We start from the raw sequence: 19,882 nt of genomic DNA, 5'->3' as shown, positions 1-19,882 counted from the left end.
TGAATTTCTTTAGTTGTTCTTTGTCATGGAAGTATCTTGTCTCTCCATTAAATTTGAATAAAGTTTTGCTGGGTACCTCAGGTTGAAAGTTGTTTTCTCTCAAGGTTTGAAATACCTCACTCCAAGCTTGTCTTGACTTGAGGGTCTGTGCTGAAAAGTGTGCTGTGATTCCAATGGGCTTTCCTTGATAGGTGAGTTGTGTCTTTTCTCTAACAGTTTTTAGCATTCTGTTTTTATGCTGCACGTCTGGTATCTTAATTATTATGTATCTGGGTGTAGATTTATGTTGGTTGTGATTGTCTGGTGTTCTATATGTCTCACTTATCTGCATATCGATGTTTTCCTCATGTTTGGGAAATTTTCTGGTATTACTTCTGTGAATAGTTATGTCATTTGCATTCACTCCTGCAGTTTTTGTTTCTTGGATGTCCCTTTGAGTTTGTTTCATGAATTCTACTTTTTTCTGCATTGTTCATTCAGGGTTTCGATCAGTTTCCCATGCTCCTGTACTTTTTTCTCTATTTCTTCTTTAGCTGTGCTGAACAATTCCTTTACTGAGGTTGTTATGTCTGTCCTTACATGGGAGAGTACTTCTAACTTGATTTCCTTTATAGCCTCATGGAGCTGTTTTTTGTTGTTGTTTTTTTTTCTTTTCTCTTGCTATCTTTTCAGAAATTTCCGGTGTGTTACTTTGGAAGTCTTCTTTCTATGTCAGTGTCTCCTATACTTGCTCCTGGTGAACTAGATGTTTGAGACGGCATTTTGCTTTTTCATTTTGCTGTTTTCCCCTTTCAGTTTAATATTTGGTCCTTCAATCCCACTAGTGTCAACTGTTGGTAATGTGTATCTTGGGGTCCTACTGTAAGGTTGATGTTTGTCCAGTGGCTGGGTCCTACAATGAAGAGCTGGGCCAGTCACCTGAATTCCCCCTGCAGGGCTTGTTGGATGAGTCCTATGTTCTTCCTAGGGTAGCAAGCCTAGGAGTATTGAATCAAAACCTGTCTGATTTCTTCTTGAGCCTTCTATTTTCTAGCAGCAGGAAGAAACACACGTGAGCTGTGAAATATTATCTGGTTTCCTGGAGACTGTCTGATACATCAGAGAAGCAAAGATCTCCCTCCACATCCACAGAGTGACCTCCACTTAGCCCACACACTACCTTCCCCAAGCCAGAATTCCTCTGCTGCCTCCTATTGGTTGATTTCTTGATGACAGTCATTCTTTTTGTGGTGGGATGGAATCTCAGTGTTGTTTTAATTTGCATCTTTCAAATGACCAATGATGATGAATATTTTTTCATATATTTATATTCCATTCATATTTCTTCATCTCAGAAGTGCATATTCACCCTGAGATGCACATGTTTGGATTGAGTCCTTGAATTTCAGGTGCCTGAATTTTTAAAAATTCTTTATATCTAGAGATAGAATTCTTTAGTCTGAGAGACAGTTGGCTAAAATTATTTTCCCAGTCTGGGGTTGTCTTTACACTCTGTTGGTGATTTCTTTTGGTATCTAAAAACATTTAATAGGATGAGATCCTAGTTATTGATTCTTTGAAGTACTTCCTGTACAGTTTGGGTTTATTCATAAACTCTGCCTAACCCAATATCTTTGAGGTTTCTAGCTACTTTGTCTTTCAGCAGATTTACTGACTCTGTTTTAATATTTAGATCTTTGATCTATTTTGACTTTAGCTTAGTGCATGGTGATAGACGTAGGCCTAGGTTTTTTCAGCCTATGGACATCCAGCTTTTCCAGCAGCATTTATTGAAGAGGCCATCTTTCTTCCAGTGAACATGCTTTGTTGACTGTATGCAGCTATGCTACTGAATTTGGATATTAATTCTAGAAGTCTTTCGATAGGATTTTGGGAGTCTTTTGTGTGGAATATGCTGTTATCTGTGAACACTGATAGTTTAAATTCTTCCATTTCTACGAGTATTCCTTTTATTTCTCTCTCTTATCTAATTGCCCTGGCTAATGTTTTCAAAGCTGTATTGAATAGGAGTGGTGATAGTGGACATCCTTGTGTTCTTCATGACTTTAGAGTAAAAGCTTTGAGTTTTTCTCCATTTAGCATGATGTTGGCTGTTTGTTTTTCGTAGCCAGCTTTTATCAGATACATGGTATGACCATGTATTCCAGTTTTCTGAGAGTGTTTGTCATGAATGAGTGTTGGACTTTTTCAAAAGCATTTCCTGCATCTATTGAGATGATCACATGATTTGTCTTTGACACTGTTTATATGGTATACTGCATTTATTGACTTCCGTATGTTGAATCGTCTCTGGGTTCTTTATTTTTATTACTTTTTGTTTTATTTTAAAGAGGATAAAACAGAATCAAACCAATCAAAGCAAACTAGTTTAAGGGAGACAGGACTTCAAAGCATGAAATTGATAATAGTTACCATAATGCCTTTTGTTGTCTTCAAAAAGGCAGATAACTTCAGACATAGTAAAAATCAAACAGAACAGAACAGAAATAATAAGAAGAAAACAATGAGTGAAATAAAGGCTTTTGAAAACAAGCCAGTAACAAATCCAAAATTGCGACCATACTGTATTTTGCTATCCTTGAAATAGATTCTTCTGCCATCTGATTTATCAGAATCAAACAAAACAGAAGAGAATAAAACCTAACCCCCCCCCAAAAAAAACAATGGAAATGATATAGGACCTCAAAACATGATCATATGGAATCAACAGTGGCCACAAGCTTCGGAAGGAAATGTCCTCTAGATGCCGCACTGTGTACCAATATCCTCTGAACCTATGATCACACCACCGCTCCTAGACCTGCAATACTATTGAAATACCAAAGCACTACAGACATTCATTTGCATTTCACCCTGATAGCTATCATCACAGCCTGTGTTTCTCCAGATAAGCCAGTGGCTTATGGGAGGTGGGGGTTGGTACCTCTTGCTTGCCACCCCAATTGCTGGAAGGGGCTGGGGTCTGGCCATTCCCAGTCTGGCTGTGGCCCATCTATGGCACTAGTTGCCAGAGTGGGTTTGTCTGTTAGTGTGGCCACTGTTCTTCCTCCTCACCAAGTCCGCAAATGGTGCTGATTCATGGGGAGAGGCTTGGGTCTACCTGTTCCCAGTCCACTGGTGGCCGTGTGTGGCACTGGATCCTGTACTGGGCTAATTTGCTGGCATGGTCATTATTCTTTCTCCCCCGAGTTTCCATCCCTGGATTCTCGGGACATCTCTTTGGTCATGGTGTGTAATCTTTATGGTTTGTTGCATTCTGTGTGCTAGTATTTTATTAAGAGATTTTACATCTATGTCCATTAGGAAATTTGGCCTGTAGTTCTCTTTTTATTGGTTGAGTTTTGCCCAGGTTTCTTATCAGGGTCATACTTGCCTCCAAGAAGAGTTAGGGACAATTGTTTCCCTTTCAATTTCCAAAAGGAGTTCGATGAATATTGCCATATCCTCTCTAAATTTCTTACAGAATTCCATGTTGAATCCACCAGGACATGAGCCTTCTTTGTTGGTAAGTTTTTAATTACATTTTCAATGTCATTAACTGATACTGGGTTTCTCAGACTTTTTACATTTTCTTGATTCAGCTTTGGTAATTCATATGTTTCTAGCAATCTGTTCATTTCTTCTATGTTTTCCATCCTTTTTGAGTAAAGGTTTTCTAAGTAGGTATTGATGATCTGATTCCAGAGAATCTGTACTGATTTCACCCTGTTCATTCCTTATTGCATGAATTTCAGGGATTTTCTCTCCTTTTTGATAAGGATGTTTACAGGCTTATCAATTTTTTTTGTTCTTTCAACTCTGATTTTTACAATTTCCTCCCTTTGATGGGCTTTGGGTTTTATTTGTATTTGTTCTATTTCCCAAATGTAAGAATTCACTACTATAAATTTCTCTCTTAAGACTGCTTTCATTGCATCTCACAGGTTATTTAAGTTGTGTTTGCACTTACATTTGATTGTAGATATTCTTTAATTTATATTTTAATTTGGCTTATCTGGAGAAACACAGGCTGTGATGATAGGCCCATTGGATGTTCTGGACTACGGTATTTAATTTCTGTGTATATGTGGATTTTTGTGGTTTCTTTCACCATTAATTTCCAGTTTTATTGCACTATGATCAGATAATATGCATGGGATGATTTCAATTCATTTGCATTCCCTAAGTATATTGTATTGGCTAGTATATGGTCTATTTTAGAGAACATTTCATGGGCAACATAGAAGAATGTGTATTCTGATGTTCTTGGTTGGAACACTCTGTACGCATGTACTAAGTTCATTTGTTCACTGTTTTTGTTCAGTTCTGTTATTTATATGCCAAGTTTTTGTTTGGTTGGTCTGTCTCTGTGACAATGGGGTGTTAAGATCCCCATTATAACTGTATTATTATTTACTTGATTTTTCATGTCCATTAATATTTGTCTGATGTAGTTGGGTACTTCCATGTTTGCTGCATAGACATTTATGATTGTTATCTCTTCTTGAATTTTTCCCAACAAGTTTGTTATAACTATTTTTGTCTCTTTTGATCATTCTTGATTTGAAGTTAACATTGTCTGCAAACAGAATAGCTACTCCTGCCGTTTTTCTGGGTTCCTATTGCAGGAGTACTGTTTTCCATCCCTTGATTTTTAGTCTGTGAGTTTCCTTCTGAGTTAAATGTTTCTTGTATAAAGCATAGTGTTTGAACTTGTTTCTTGAACCATTCTGCCAGTTCGTTTCTTTTCATTGGTGAATTGAGGCCCTTTTCATTGTTACCGGTATATACTGGTACATACTGGTTTAATTTTGTCATGTTATTTTTTACTGTTGGTTCTCTACTTTTCCCCTCTGTTTAAATGCTTGCCTTGCTTGGTGGTTTCTTTTGATTTTGTTTTTGGAATTGGGTTCATTTTATCTCTGCCTAGAATATCATTCAGGACCCTTTGCTTGGTTTTAAGGAATTTCTCCAGTTGTTCTTTATGGTGGATGTATCTTATTTGTCCATTAATTTTATTTACTTTTGTTACCAGAGATCAAACTCACTCCCTGCCAGGCAGGCTCTTATGACACTGAGCTAAATCTTGGGTAAAAAATTCGTTTTGTGTGTCCATTAATCGTGAAAGATAATTTTGTGGGGTACATCCATCTGGTTTGGAAGTTGTTTTCTTTCAGGTCTTGAAATACTTCAGACCAAGATTGGTCTTCTTAACTTAAGTATTTGTGTTGAGAAGTCTGCTGTCATTCTGGTGTGATTTCCTCTATAAGTGATCTGTTCCTTTCCGGTAAATGCTTTTACTATTCTGTCCTTGTGCTAAATTTCTTGCTACCTGATTATTACAAGTCTGGATGTGATTTATTTTGGTTATGGCTAGTTGGGTGGAAGTGCCTCACTTCCCTGCTTGTCAAGTTCTTTTGCCATGCTTGGGAAAAGTTTCTGCTAGTACTGCAGCAAATTATCTTTTGTAGAATTTGTGTTGACTCCTGCTTTTTCAATGACACCAGTTGTTCTTATGTTATTTTCCTTTGTGGCACCTTGCACCTGTGGAATTCTAATTTTTCTGACCTTTTGTTATTTTTAAAAGATGTTTCCTTTCATGATCACCATCCAGAGCCTGTCTTAAGGTCTGAAAGTCTGTGTTCAGTTTTGTTCAAAGTCATTTTTTTTTCCTCCAGATTTAAATGGAATTCTTTACTTTATGGATACTCTGTTTGAGACCATTTCCTACATTGTATTTCTTTCCTATATTGATCATTCACATTTTCTGTCTTCTTCTTATTGTCCTCTATTTTTTTTATCTGTCCCTACTCTAGATTTGCTGGGCGGTTCTTTATAATTGTTAATACTTCTTTTTTTGTCTGAGATTTTTTTTCTTATCTGATTATCTCAGTAGCCTTACTGTTTTTCTACTTCTTTTGCTATCATTTCAGAAATTTTAGATGTGTGTCTTGCAATTTCTTCTAGGTGAACGTCTTCTGAACTTATTCTGGGTGAACTGAAGGTCTGAGACCATTTTTCTTTTGTCTTGTCATTTGGTATTTCTAAAATATGTTTTATTTTATTTTCTTAGGGTGATCCTTGTGAGTTTTTGTAGTAAGTAGCTATGTCACTAATATCAAGACCTGCCTAGGCGATGTCTGTTTCAGGAATGTCTCCTGTGTGTGAGTAAATCTTGAGGTTCATCTGTCCCTAGACCCTACCTTCCTAATTAGTTAAGTGTGGGATGTTGATATCTGTTTGCTCAGTTCTCATTCCTTTGATGTAAGGCTCTGGTGAAGTTATTACCTCAGAGCTTCCCTGTCTTGTTACAGAAGGAGAACAACTGATTACAACAGATATGACATCTTAGCTAAAGTGGTAAAATTGGCACTAACAATAGCACAAAGCACAATATAGAAACTGAGAAACTGTAGTGACTGTTGAGTTTGTAGTTCAGACCGTTATGAGCATAGTCTATAGTCATAGAACAGAACCAATCATAAATTAGGAGTTTGTATGCAAATGTTTCACCTTGGTAGAGTAACTTTATCTTCCCGGTTTGGATATTTAGGGTGGATAGTGTGTAAAACACTGATTACTGGGCAGGCAGTGGAAGCAAGACAGGAACACAAAGGATTGTGTTCATGAAAGGATTGAGCAATTTGAGAAGAGGTAGAAAAGAAATATGAAGGAATATTTGAGGGATTTTTCTTAACTTGGTCACTAAGTTTGGGGAATGGGATTGGTTTGCTGTGAGTGGAGTTCTCCCCAGCCGTTTAGAAAAGAAAGAAAAAAGGAAATAGGAAGAGGAGCAAAATGGAAACAGAAGAAAAAGTAAAGGATGAAAAAAGAAAGAAGGAAAATTGAGAGAAAAGGCCCAATTACTATCTCTTGGCTTCTTCCGATGCCGGCAATTCTGTGGTCTAGCGGGAGAGGCCAGTTTTGGATTCCTCCTAATCTTAAGTATTAATTTTCCTTGGAACTATTGTGAATGTTATGATTTTCTCAGTTTCTTTCTCAGTGGGTTCATTATCACTATACAGAAATGATCCTGATTTTTTTGTGTGTTGATTTTGTATGCTACTACTTCACTGAATTTGTTTACTACATGTAGAATTCTTATGGTGGAGTTGTTTTTGACCCTTTTTTGAATGATCATATCATCCATGAGTGTCTTAGTCACTTTATGCTCATAGCTGAGACAAAATACCTGAAGCCCAAAGCTGGGAAAGGAAAGGTTTATTTCTTACAGTTTTTGGAGGTTTCAGTCCACACTCTTTGGCTCCAAGACAGGCAGGCATGGCTGGGCTGCAGTTCATGGCGGCCGCCAGCAGCAAACTCAAACCAGCAAAGAAAAAAACACACCTTCTTCCTGCCATTACATCACATCCTGGCTCCACCCCTATGTGGGTGGAGCACTGACACCATCAATCCAAACACTATACAACGAACCGTCACATATGAACAATGCAAACTCATGAGGCCTGGGGGACACAAACATAAAACCATGACAATGCATAAGGACAGTTTGCCTTCCTCCTTTCCTGTATGTTTCCCTTTCATTTATTTCTCTCGCCTGATTCCTCTGACTAGAGATTTGAGTACTGTACTGAGCAAGAACAATGATAGTAGACATCGTGACTTCTTCCTGGTTTTAGAGGAAACTCTTTGTTTTCCTCAACCTCAATATGGTGTTAACATTAGTTTTGTAATAAATGACTTTAGTCATACTAAGATAAAGGTCCTTTTACTCATGTTTTGACCATGAATTGATGTTGCACTTTGCCAAAGGATAAATCTGTGTCTATTGAGATGATAAAGTGATTTTTGTTGCGGCTACTTCACTGAATTTGTGAAGTCTTATGGTAGAGCTGTTTTTGACCATTTTCTATGTCCTCTAACAGTTTTCAAGGTACCTCTGAGTATTTGGTCACCTGCATCAGCCTTATCATCTATTTCTGACACTCTGTCCTCACACTAGTCACTTCTGATGCCTGTATATTTTATTGTATTTTATTTGATACCTTTTCATGAACTTTGTTACTGAACTTGTCCCTTATATTCTTTATTTTGTTGAGCTCCAGTATCTTTTTATCAGTGTCTTTTGTAAGCTCACTGATCATTTGGTTTATTGTGTCTATTACTAGTTTGTATCATTGAGCCCACTGAATGAGCCTATTGAGTTTTTGTTTTTGCTTTTGTTTTTGTTTTTGTTTTGTTTAGTTTTGTTTTTGGTCTTCCCCTTTCATTTTATATAATTCTGCTGTTTAGTTTCTTATTTCCCCTCCATGAATGTCCTGTGGATTTCATTTGGAGCCACTGAGTTTTCTGAGGCTTTGTTTTTATTTTGTGTATGTATGTATGTGCTGAGGATTGCTGGCCTGTTATAGTGGACAGACTGTTGCTAATATGGAAAACTTTTCAGTTAGTATCTGCTTTTCCATGATGTCTTCTGGGTTTGGCCAACTATAGACCTTTATCCACTGTCCCAAGATCCAGCCACTCCCATTAGTCTGGGGAGGGGACAGTGCAGTGCAATTGGCTTAGCACCCCGTTCTCTAGGAATCAGTTAGTACTGTTGGTGACACAAAGGAAAATCAGATAGTGCCATGGAGGAAAGATAAATTAATAGCAAAAACTTATATCACCCTGGCAATAGCAATGAAATCAGCAACAATAAGAGTCCAAATCAAACTTGATATTAAAATGCCATGAGAACTAAGAAAAGCTATCATTCTACCAGCCTTAATGATAGAAAAGAGATCTGTCATAACATAGACGGTAAGACAAATCCAATACTGATGTAACGCTCTCTACCCAATGCACCAAAAGCATCATTAACAGTAGAAAAAGGTTCAGTAATGCAATAGTAGCATAGAAACCACTAAATATGTGAAGATTATTAAAGCTTAATAACACAAGTAAAGATGTTAGGGTAGGGAATGAGAAAATGGAAGAAGTAAAATTTGAAAGGTAAACAAAAGCAAAATGAGGAAAGAGAAAAGTGATGTAAAGGATCCTATTCAAGTGTCTTGGTTATTATTCTTTCATTGTTGGGACAAAATACTTGACACCCAAAGTGAAACAAGCAAAGGTTTATTTAGCTCAAAATGTTTTGGAAATTTCAATCCATGCTCAGCTGGCTCCAAAGCAGGGTGGCATTATTTAGGGACAACCATTTGTTGTGGCCACAAATGGAAAGAGCAAACGGGGCAAAAGATGAGGAAAAGCATGCCTCCTTTCCTCCCCTATATTGTATGCAGGCTCCCCATCCCTGGGCAGCTTCAGCAATCACACTGCCAATCCTAGCACTAGACAATGAACCACAAATGCTAAAGTTGGCCATTTCTGTAACTGTGTGAGGCTTGGTGTGGCCATCCAAACACAAACCACGGTATTCCATCTCTTGCCGCTCAAAGACTCATGCACGTGCTTTGTACAAAACATATTTAGTCCATCTCCAAGAACTGCCAAAGTCTTAACAGTTTCAGCTCTACTGGAAATTTCAAGTCCCAAGTCTCCTCTGAAATCTAAGGCAAACTCTTAGCTGCAAACCCTTGTACAAATGAAAATAAAGTCAAACACTTCCCACAGATAATGGCTCAAGGTAAACATTACCATTCCAAAGGGTATGAATGGGATACAAAGGAATGGGACCAAAGGAAGTCCAAAATCCAGCAGGGCAAACATTAGGTTACGGAGTTCCACACTCAGCATCTGAAGAAATCTGGTTGTGAGCTCTAACAGGCTTGAGTGACTCCACCCCTTCAGCACTTCAAGGAGTTTTAGCTCCCACAACTTCTCTCTTAGGTTCACTCTCCTCAACCTTGGCAGCTTTTCATAGATGATCCATGCTCCTGAGTCTTTCAAACTTCTGGATTCTCCACTGTACCTTTAGCCTCTCATTTACAGCTTCACATATTGCCCTCTCAGGGGCACACTACCTGGACTTGCAAGCCTTCTGAAATTGGGGTGGAAGCCCTTTCAATCTCAGAACTTGTGCATTGTCCATGTGCATAAAACCAGTACTATGAGGATGCTGCAAAGTCTGCTGCCAGCTGCAGCAGCTGCCAGGCTTTCCTTTCTCTTGGCCACAGGGGTCGAATGCCTAGATCAGTAAGCACTCTGAATGTGATTGTGAGGAACAGAATCCCTGTGGTGCCACCATTCTGGAACCTGGTGAGGCTGCCACCATTTTTTTTTAAATTTTATTTAAGGAGAAAAAAAAAGCAGAGAAAGGGTACAAGTTATACAGATATACAGAAAAAAATAAACAGTAGGAAATCACTAGTTAATGGATTACATATTGTCATCGTAGAGATAATTGTTCAAGTCACAAAATTAAAGCTTGTAAAGTGGACATTCCAACAATGATACTGCAAACAGTTCTGTTCAATGATCCAATAAAACTCAGTGATATCATTTTCTATCTTATACACTTAAATATACATGCAGTTATATAGTTTGGAGTACTTTCTTTTCCTCTCTTTTGTACCATGACTATTACACATTTTGGGTTTCATTGCTCCCACGGTTCTTATTACTTTTTTGGAAGAGAGTAAAACCAAATGTGACATAACAGAGCAGAGTCGGTCAAATCAAAAGGGTGGACATAATAATGTAAAAACATAATACAAGGTGATCAACAATGGTTACCATAATGCCTCCCGCTATCTCTAATAGAATTGCCTATATCATCAGTTATAATAAAATTGAAAAAAACAGTAAAGAACAAAACCGACAAAACCAAAACATTGGAGACATTGTAGGTCTTCAAAAGTAGATAAAAGTCATCGGGAATGGGTGTCATAATGAATCTCACTATCTTCACAGCTGTTGCCTAAACTTTTGAACCTGGTACTATCCAGCAAAACAGAATAGAGGGACATCAGTCAAAAACAAGATGGTGAGAGTAATACAGGGCTTTAAATCAAGATAATGGAAAGTCAAAGTGGGTTACTATAAAATACCCTGCTATTTTTATTTATTTTTTCCTTAATTAAAAGGATAAAAATAAAAAAGTAAATAATGGAGTGGAGATTGATCTAAAAGAGGGCATAACAGCAAAACAGCGCAGATCAAAACATAACCATTTAAGCAGAATAGTGTTTCACCACAAGATAATCCTGACATAAAAGTAGTTACCATATTGTCTCTTTCCTTGAAATCCTTGAGTACAACTTTGTATACTGTAGCATTAAATTTATCAAAACAATGTAAAACCATTTAAGAGAATGACAGCATTACGGGGTATTTACAATAAACTAACAGAAAATGAACAATGGATTCTGTATAACCTCCTTATCTTTAAAACATTTTGCTTATACTATCGTACATAATAAAATCCAAAAAGATACAACCTGTTTAGACCAATGGAGACAGAAGAACAAAAGCTTGATGAGACTTCAAAACAAGATGATACTAAATCAGTATTACCTATTAAGACGTCATTTTCTCCAAAATAGCTGTTCCTATCATCCAATCTTCTCTGCCTCATTTCTGTTGAGCTCTTTTTCTGTCATTAGCTGTCAGTTTGTCTTCTTCATTTTGTTCTCTGCTCCATTCGTTGTGCCCTCCCCGCCACTATTTCTGGATTCTTTGTATTTTTCTTTTTTTAGAATATCCTGCAATATTCTCTGTAGAGTTGAATTGGTGGTTGCAAACTCCCCCAGTTCCTCTTTATCCTGGAAGCACCTTGTTTTTCCATCAATTTCCAGGGACAGTTGTGCAGGATATCTAAATCTTGGCTGGAGATTATTATCTTTCAAAGCTTGAATTATTTCCCCCCATGCTCTTCGTGATTTGATGGTTTGTGCAGAGAAATTTGCTGTAATTCTGATGGGTGTTCCCTGTAAGTGGTCTGTTTCTTGTCTCTGACAGCTTTTAATATTCTGTTCTTGTATTGAATTTCTGGAATTTTTATTATTATATGCCTGGGTATAGCTCTGTTTGGGTTGTAGGTGGCTGGGGTCCTGTATGCCTCATACATCTGCGTATCTTTACCTTTGCTAAATTAGGAAAATTCTCCTGGATTATTTCTGTGAGTAGCTTTTGTAGTTCATTTGTTTGTGTCCCTACTTCTTCTTTTATGTTCTTAATTCTTAAGTTATGGATCCTCTTATCATCTTCTTGTCTTTGTATTATTGCTGTTTGTTTCTTTGTTATTTTTAAGAAGTCTTTCATTTCATTCTCCCATATTACAAATCTGCCCTCCAGTTCAGATAGTCACTTATCCTTAGTTTCTTTCAAGCTGTTATGCCAGTTTTCGATAGACTTTTTAGTTTCCTGGTAGTCCCTTTGAACCTGCTTCACGTATTCTATGCTTTCTCCATTTTCTCCATCAAACAATTCTCCCCTCTTTTTGTGTTCTTCCATTCCACCATCTGTTTTTTCTTGGGCGGTGCTTAGCATTTCTCTAACTATTCTGCTTACTTCTAGCTTCAGGTCATTGATAACTTCATTCCCGAACTGATCTATGAGGCTCTCTAGATGGCGCTTTATGTCTATTGGTGCGGTGTCCGCCATTACCTGTTTCTCAGGATTGGGGGCCGAGGAGCCTTTCTTGTTGCTGCCTCTTCCCATATTCTTTGTTCCTCATATATGCAAGCTTACATAGGGGGCCCAGCTTCCCTCCCTGTCAGCCACAGCCTGATCGAATTGCGCCGGTTAGGTGTTCCCACCCTCCACAGCACACCAGGAAGTTTCAGACCAGGCAGCCTACGCGGGGCCCGCCCCTCCAGGCCACCCTCACGCTCTGGGATCTGGGTTGTGCTAGCCTACTGGGTCCGCCAGCAGCGTCACGTGGCAAGGCACTTCTCACCAATCCCGCTTGAGAGGGTGATACGTGGCTGAAGTTGCCACAGCGCCTTGCTCCCGCAAGTCTGCCCAGTCCCAGAATGTCCTCCGCTGGAGTCAAATTGTGGTAGAGTGTCAGTTTCTCTCACTTACCTCACCACAAGTCAGTGCACGCCTCCCTGCCCGTCCTGTTTTCGACTCGGTTCACAGATTCCCGTTCTCAGAGCTTCCGCGCATCTCTCTCCTTGCCGAGCCGATGTAGAGGCAGCCGCCGAGCGGTGGGAAACCCAAATCGCGGCTTCCAATGGGGTGGGCTCCAGCCTCCACACTGAGGCTTTTCTGTTCCTGTTCTAGCACCAGGACTGCGTTCCAAGTTGGATTCTCTCAGCCCAGTTTGTTCCTGGGTCAGCAGAGCATATCTCCACCGGCTTATGTGTCCTTACTCAGCACCATTCCTGACTTCTGAGCCAAGTCTTTCAGAGAGCCTCCGTAGCTGCTGTTATCTGTCCACCATGTTCTCCCGGAACTCGGCTGCCACCATTTTGGAACATGGTGCTGGAGATTTTCTCCACCAAGCAGAATCTTCCACTTTTGCGGTTTGGAGGCTGAAAAGGGTAGAGACCCTCTGCCACTTCCCATGATACCTCCAGGCCATCTTTTCTATTTTCATGTTGCTTCTCAGCAATCACGATCTCTTCAGCCCCATGTTTGTAGTCCACAGCTTTAATGGAGCTTCCTTTCTCATCAAACTCACATTTTAAATCATCCTGCTGGGCTCTTTACTCTTGATTCACAGCATAGATATGGCTAAAATCCCCCAACAATAGTCCTGACACTGCCCCAATATTCAACTGCCTTGAAGTTTCTTCTGCCAGATTTACCAGTCCACTGCCCTTAGTCTCAGTCTCTGGCAAAGTCTCTGGAAACAAGCAAAATGCAGACAAACTTTCTGCCAAGCAATAACACACATTGTCTGCAGTCCAACAACCAATGTGGTCCTTCCCAGCAGGAAGCTTCCAAACCTGTTCTTTACCAGCAGGCTTTCTATCAGCTTTGTGGTCTCCTGAGCTGTGACCAGAATCTTCCATGCAGAACAGGCCAAGTTGTTCCAACTCTATGCATTCAGGCAACACCTCTAAACCTTTCTAACCTCTTCCCACAAACCATTCCAAAACACTCTGGTTTACCACGTGATCAGGTATAACCACAGCAATGACCCCAACTCCTCTTTTACCAAGTTGTGTTTTGGTTGCTTTTTTCTCATTGTTGAAACAAAATGCCTGATGCCCAAAGTGGAAGAAGGAAAGGTTTATGTAGCTTACGGGTGTTTGGGATGTTTCAGTCCATACTCAACTGGCTTCAAGGCAGGGTAGCATGCCTCCAGGGCAACCGTTTGTGGTGACCACAAACAGGAAGAGCAAACAGGGCAGAAGATGGGGGAGAGCACATCTCCTTCCCTCCTCTATACTGTACATCAGGTCTCTGCCCCTGCATTGTGCAACACTCTTTAAATTGCCAATCAGGTATGATAATGAACAATCATAAATGCTAGATTCCAGCCACTTACATGATGACATGAGGACTGGGGGGATAAGGCATGCAAACACAAACCACAACATAAAGGAGTAAAAGAAAATTATTAGAAATAAATAAAACTAACAGAAAAAAAAGGAAAAAAACAAAGAACAAAATGAAGAAAATAAGCAGAAAATAGAGAAGAAAGCTCCTTCAAATTCCCACAAAACCAAGAAGGAAAAAGAGAAATAGATCCAAAGTTATTCCTCCACATGTTTTTATCCTAACCAGGGGCTGTACTTTTGGAATCCACCAGATGTGGAGGGGGATAGTGAATCACTGTTAGAGCTACTGTGTTTCCACACTTAACGATTTTGTGTGTGAATGCTAAATCCTGCCCTGCCTTTCCTGCGGGGCAGGGTCCCTCTCCCCCAGAGCCAGGATGAGTTTTTCATCCTGCTGTATTCTTTTCTCTTCATTATAGTCCGTTTCAGTGTGCTTTCTACTTTTCCTGTCAGCTCCCATCTGATTACCAAAGATTGCCTTCTTTTTTCTTCACCAAGTTATTGTGACCCAGGTTCTCGATTCCAGATCGTGGTGAGATTGTATTCTGGTGTTGGGTTTTATTCCACCACTTTAGGTCTGTTAGTCTTGTGTACACCAGTAAAAGCACCTGTACATGGAACCAAGTGTGTACATGTTTAACTGTATCATTGCTGAATGGGGAACATGGTCACATTTTTGTTCACTGATGGATAATGCTATTTTTAAAATGCTTGGGAACCATTTTGGATAAAGACAGCATCATATCTCAAAGTAAGGGACAGCCAGATGCAACACTGTTGATATCCTGTAGTGAATGATCATGGATTTAAGGCTGGTTGTTACCACTTGTTTAGTAAGGTCTTCCTAGTCAAAGAATTATTGTTAGAAATAATGTGGGGGAAAGTTGAACCAACATTGTACCAGATTGAGGTAGGATTTACAGGCTTATTGTAAAAGGATCTCTAGGAATATTTTTCTGAATGAGTTTCCTGAGAGGGGAAAAGGCTTGAATAACATTTGTGTCTTGAAGCTATGGGTTTTCGTAAAAGTACATGTTAAAATCTGGATTTCCTTGTCTCCTTTCTACTTAGCTTTTTTTCTATCCTGTGTCAAGGTGGCTGCAAGTTCTTTTATTTCCTGGTGTGCTAGGGGTGAGAACACTTAAAGGCTACCTTGGTCTGCTGTTGTGCTAAAAAGCTAAAAGACTATTTCTGTGTTAGTCTGTGAAAACCAATACAGTCCTTTTCTCTATATCCTCCATATTCCACAAAAATCCAGGCATTTCTGGCTGCAAATAAATGACTTTTATTTCCTGCCTTTGTTTCTCTTTTTTCTTCAACACTGAGAGTGGAACCCTGACCTCTTGCATGTTAAGTAAGTGCTCTACAAGAAGTAAACAGAATAAAAATATGTGTGTTATGTATGTGTGCCTAATTCCCACAATTAATGTAATCATTATGCACTGCAAAGTTCTAATATAAACTTAAAAAGTAGGAGGTAGAGGAAGACAGGAAGGCATACCTTTCTTGTGCTGGGCTCCCAGAGGGCTTGGTCTCGCTTGAGGTATAGCTGTGAGGTCCCCATGCAGGGAGATGCTGTGCTCAGGCCCTGTCTTTCCACCCCGTTATCCTTGAGGTGGGGCTTGAGGGGCAGAGTCTAATGAGGAGGCCAAGGAGAAGAGGGCCTTTATGAGTACCCATGCAAACATTTTTTGTTTTATCTACTTAAGCCAAGCCTGCAACAATGTCTTTTATACATTCTTTGGGTTCTTTTCCAGACCTGCAAGACCTGGCCTCACAAGCCAATGAACAAAGCGCGTGCGGCATGTGGAGTGCTCTCCTGCCGCCCTGCATCATCCTGCAAGGCTTTATCCATCCATGAAGGGGAAGACAGAAGTGGACAGAAATGCCCTCCTGAGGCTGCGAAGACTAAACTGATTCCACATAGTGTAAGAGCTACAGCATCCCTCCTGGAAGAGCCAGATTATAGTCAGCTAAACTAGATAGAAATTAATAGGCAGTGAAGAGAGTGATTGAGCCCTCGAGCAAATCAGTGCAGAAGAACAAGACATAGCAACACTGTGGCTGGAGACAACACTGAAGAGGGCCAGCCTCAAGACAGAGCTGCGGCAGCTAGCAATAGCTCGGTCTGAAAGCCTCCCTAGTGATAAACAGTGACTTGAGATTAAATTGTAAATAAAAACACCTGATCCAGTGAACCCAGATAGGTATCATATATATAAGCGATTGACCAGAACATCTGGCTTTGTACTCCCTTTCCTTTCAAGGCATACTTTCGTTCTTTCAGTATGCCCTTGCTGTGTGATTTGTTCCCCTATTACTACCTAAGAGGACATGCTTGGAATTGTACAGGTTGGTTGTAGTCTGGCCCATGCGGTATACACAATGTGATTTTGCTGTATAAAGTACTCTTGACAAAGAGCCTCAGTGGCCACCTACACATAATCTTCCCTGGAGATCTGGGAGCTGTTCTTTTTATTTCCAGTAAAGCTCTAACTTTCTCTTTCCTCCTCCTTCCTCCCACCTCCTTTGATGTTGTAAGGCCGTGAACTCAGCGGATCTGACAGGTTGGGTATTATTTTCTCCACATCATCTGGACTTGGGCATTTCTTCTTGTTTTCTATGCTGTAAGCAATAGAATTATTTAATCTATTATTACCTGAAATTAGATGAATACTTACATAACTGTTAGTGAAGGGACCTTTCTTGCTTCCTGAGCCTCACCCCAAACTCCGCAGCTGAGATGTGTGTGAATATTGCATGCTGGTTCTGTCCAGCGCTGAGTCCAAATTTGATGCCATAAGAGTACACACTGACCTTAAACATGTGGCTCCTCCCAGGAAATAACATTTCAAGGAGCAGCCAGAACCCCATGCACACCCTAGCAGGCCTCAGTGATGTAGAAATGCCTCACATCTTCCACACATGCACTGTCAGGTCTCTGGGTCCCTGGAAGAGGGGACTTGAGCACGTGGGCGAATGCTTTGCTCTAGGTCTGACAAGAGCAGTGACCTAAATATGCTCCACAAGTAAGGAAAGGAAGACAGGAGAGGGAAGAGCCCAGGCTGCAGGCAGGCAGCCTGGCACCTGCCTCCTTTTCTCCTGTGGCAATTAGCATCTTGCTGGGGAGATGACAGCATCTCCATATCAAAAGGGAAAAGTGTCTCAGATGCAGACAGCAAGGCAAGGCAGGGGAAAGTTTAGCCTACAGAGGCCCAAGGGAGATCTCCCCCATCTCCTGGGGGCAAGCACCACTTATCTAAAGCAGATCACTGACAAACCTGAGTCCCAATCAGAATCCAAGCTTGTATAAAGGACTTTGGAAAAATAAACCAGAGCTAGGAGCTGTTTCCTGCCAGTCGCAGCATTCCTGGAAGTTAGGCAATTTCTAAGCTGGCCTTTGCCTGGGTTCCCACTGATTAATCACTTTACTGTTTGGAAAAATAACCACAAGCAAATATCCTAAGTTATTTACATGAACTAATAAATAGAAAAAAGTCATGGGAGAGAAAAAAACCTCTGGAATGGATGATACAGCCTTGATCAATAAATTGACCAGGAACCTGGTACTTCATCGCCCTCGCAAACATGAGCTGGAATATCAGTGCTATGCCTGGAGTTGAACACTTCCCTAGTATGAAAGAGTTCCTGCTTTCCATTCCCAGTACCTCAGATACAAAGGCAACAACAAAGCTGAGTGGTGGCACGATCCTACCATCCCAGATCTCAGCAGGCTGAGGCAGAAGAATTGGAAAGTTTTAGGTGGAATACATAAGAAGGCCAAGGGCAGCCTGAACTACATAGCAAGACCCTGTCTTAAAATAAAACAAGAGACTATCAAAAACTGAATTTGATGAAAAGAAAAAAGACCAAGACAAAACTGTGTTGCTGCGCAGAATATGGTAGCCATCCACTTACAATAAACTATGAAAACCCTTAACACTGACTCAGGTTAAAGCCATCCTGCTCTCTGTAGGCAGTCACACGATGGCAACAATTGCAAAAATGAACATTGCTATCTAAGGCCCTTTCTTTCCTCCTAATTAGTCTTCTCTAAAAGATACCCATCTTCTCTAAAAGATACATGTTATGGCCTATATCCAGGTCATAAGTATGGCTTTTTGGAGGTGATTGGATATAGGGTGTGTGGTATTGTGATCAAGGATATGATGCTGGGATTGATTCACAGTGTGATGCTGAGTTAGGAGTATGAGTGCTGGATAAAACATTAGCTGCTGCTTACTGCTGGCCACTTGTGCCTCACTTTCTTACTTCTGTCTGCCTGCATTGCTTTGCCATGACTGGTTCTCTTTTGCGATGCCCTTCTGCCAGGTCACCCTGCCTTGGAGCCAGCCGATTATGAACTGAAACCTCTACAAACTATGAGCTAAAATAAATCGTCCTTCCTTTAACTTTGGGTGTCAGATATTTTGTCTCAGCAAGAACAAAAGTAACTAATACAATATGCATAGGCCTCCTTATCATCTTGTTATTTAAAGCTAAAGGTCATTTGTAAACTGGAGGAAGTACTCTTTTCAAAGTTTCAACTTTGAACAACACAAGTGCTCCTGGACGATCTACAAGGTGCTAAATGACGATCAAGGGAAATGCATTTTTCCAATAATCATATTTGCTGCCTGGAACTTTTCCCGTGTCCCTATCCCTAATATCTCACACTGACTGTATGATTCATCTCTTGAAACATGCCCAGTATCACCCTTGACAGTGCACCCTCATCTAAAGAAACTCCTGTTTCTATGTTCCTTGACTACTGATAAAATTCTTTTTACCGCCAGTGTCACCAGCCCTTTTTCCCACCAGTACAATCCCTTGGCAAGCACAGACCATCACTGTTGGGAGGACATGCCTCCAGGAGAGGAGGCCTACTCCTCTACTTACTTACTGCTCCTTCAACTCACTTTCACTCGCAAGTCTGTAAAATGCAATTATTTAAAAACTCAATATAGTTAATTACTTGACTGGTATTTGCAATGTTTTAAACTATTGGCTATCAAAATCTAAATTGAATGTAATTTTCAAATGGGAGGCTCAAAGATAAAAGAAGGCAGAATTCTGTTGACACAAAATTAAAATTTAATTGGCTCATAAATATAACAGTTTTTAAAGTTTTCAGTACATACATGCATTTAGGCAATCATAGTTTTTTATTCTGTCACCAGGAAGCTAGGTCCTGCTGCATCAGAAATCAGAAGAACCTCTTTTGTCCTTTTGTGTCCTTGATGAAAGCATAGATAGTAGGAAAGAGGGAAGTTGATCTTTTGCAAATAGAAAGAGCACCAAGAGTAGGAAGGAGGAAGAGGGGGACTTAAAAAGATTTAACATGTGTTATTAAGTGTACCACTTCCCCACAATTGATGTAATCATTGTGTACCATAAACATGTAGTAGTTAAAACTGTTTGATTACAAACATGGTGCCATTCAGACGTACAGGAAGAACTTACTGTGAAGTAGACATAGAGTTGCACCATTAAGTAAGAAGCCAGGCAGTACCACAAAAGCATCTGCCGTGAGTAGAAGTCTTGAT

General features: G+C 40.0%; 1 protein-coding gene across 1 annotated transcript in view; it reads left to right on the top strand.

Annotated features, from left to right (window-relative positions):
* The window catches only part of LOC106025467 (cryptic protein-like), a 46,886-nt gene extending 28,138 nt beyond the window's left edge, over positions 1-18,748 (top strand). Inside the window, exon 9 of the mRNA XM_063259659.1 lies at positions 16,094-18,748. Within this exon, the coding sequence (XP_063115729.1) occupies positions 16,094-16,197 (104 nt within the window). The 3' untranslated portion in view covers positions 16,198-18,748. The remainder of the gene's footprint in view (positions 1-16,093) is intronic.
* The last annotated feature ends 1,134 nt before the right edge of the window (positions 18,749-19,882 follow it).

This window comes from Cavia porcellus, unplaced genomic scaffold (genome assembly GCF_034190915.1).
Source record: "Cavia porcellus strain 051 isolate PalLab524CR breed Dunkin Hartley unplaced genomic scaffold, mCavPor4.1 scaffold_12, whole genome shotgun sequence".
NCBI classification, from domain to species: domain Eukaryota; kingdom Metazoa; phylum Chordata; class Mammalia; order Rodentia; family Caviidae; genus Cavia; species Cavia porcellus.
This window is presented reverse-complemented; position numbering and strand designations above follow the sequence as displayed.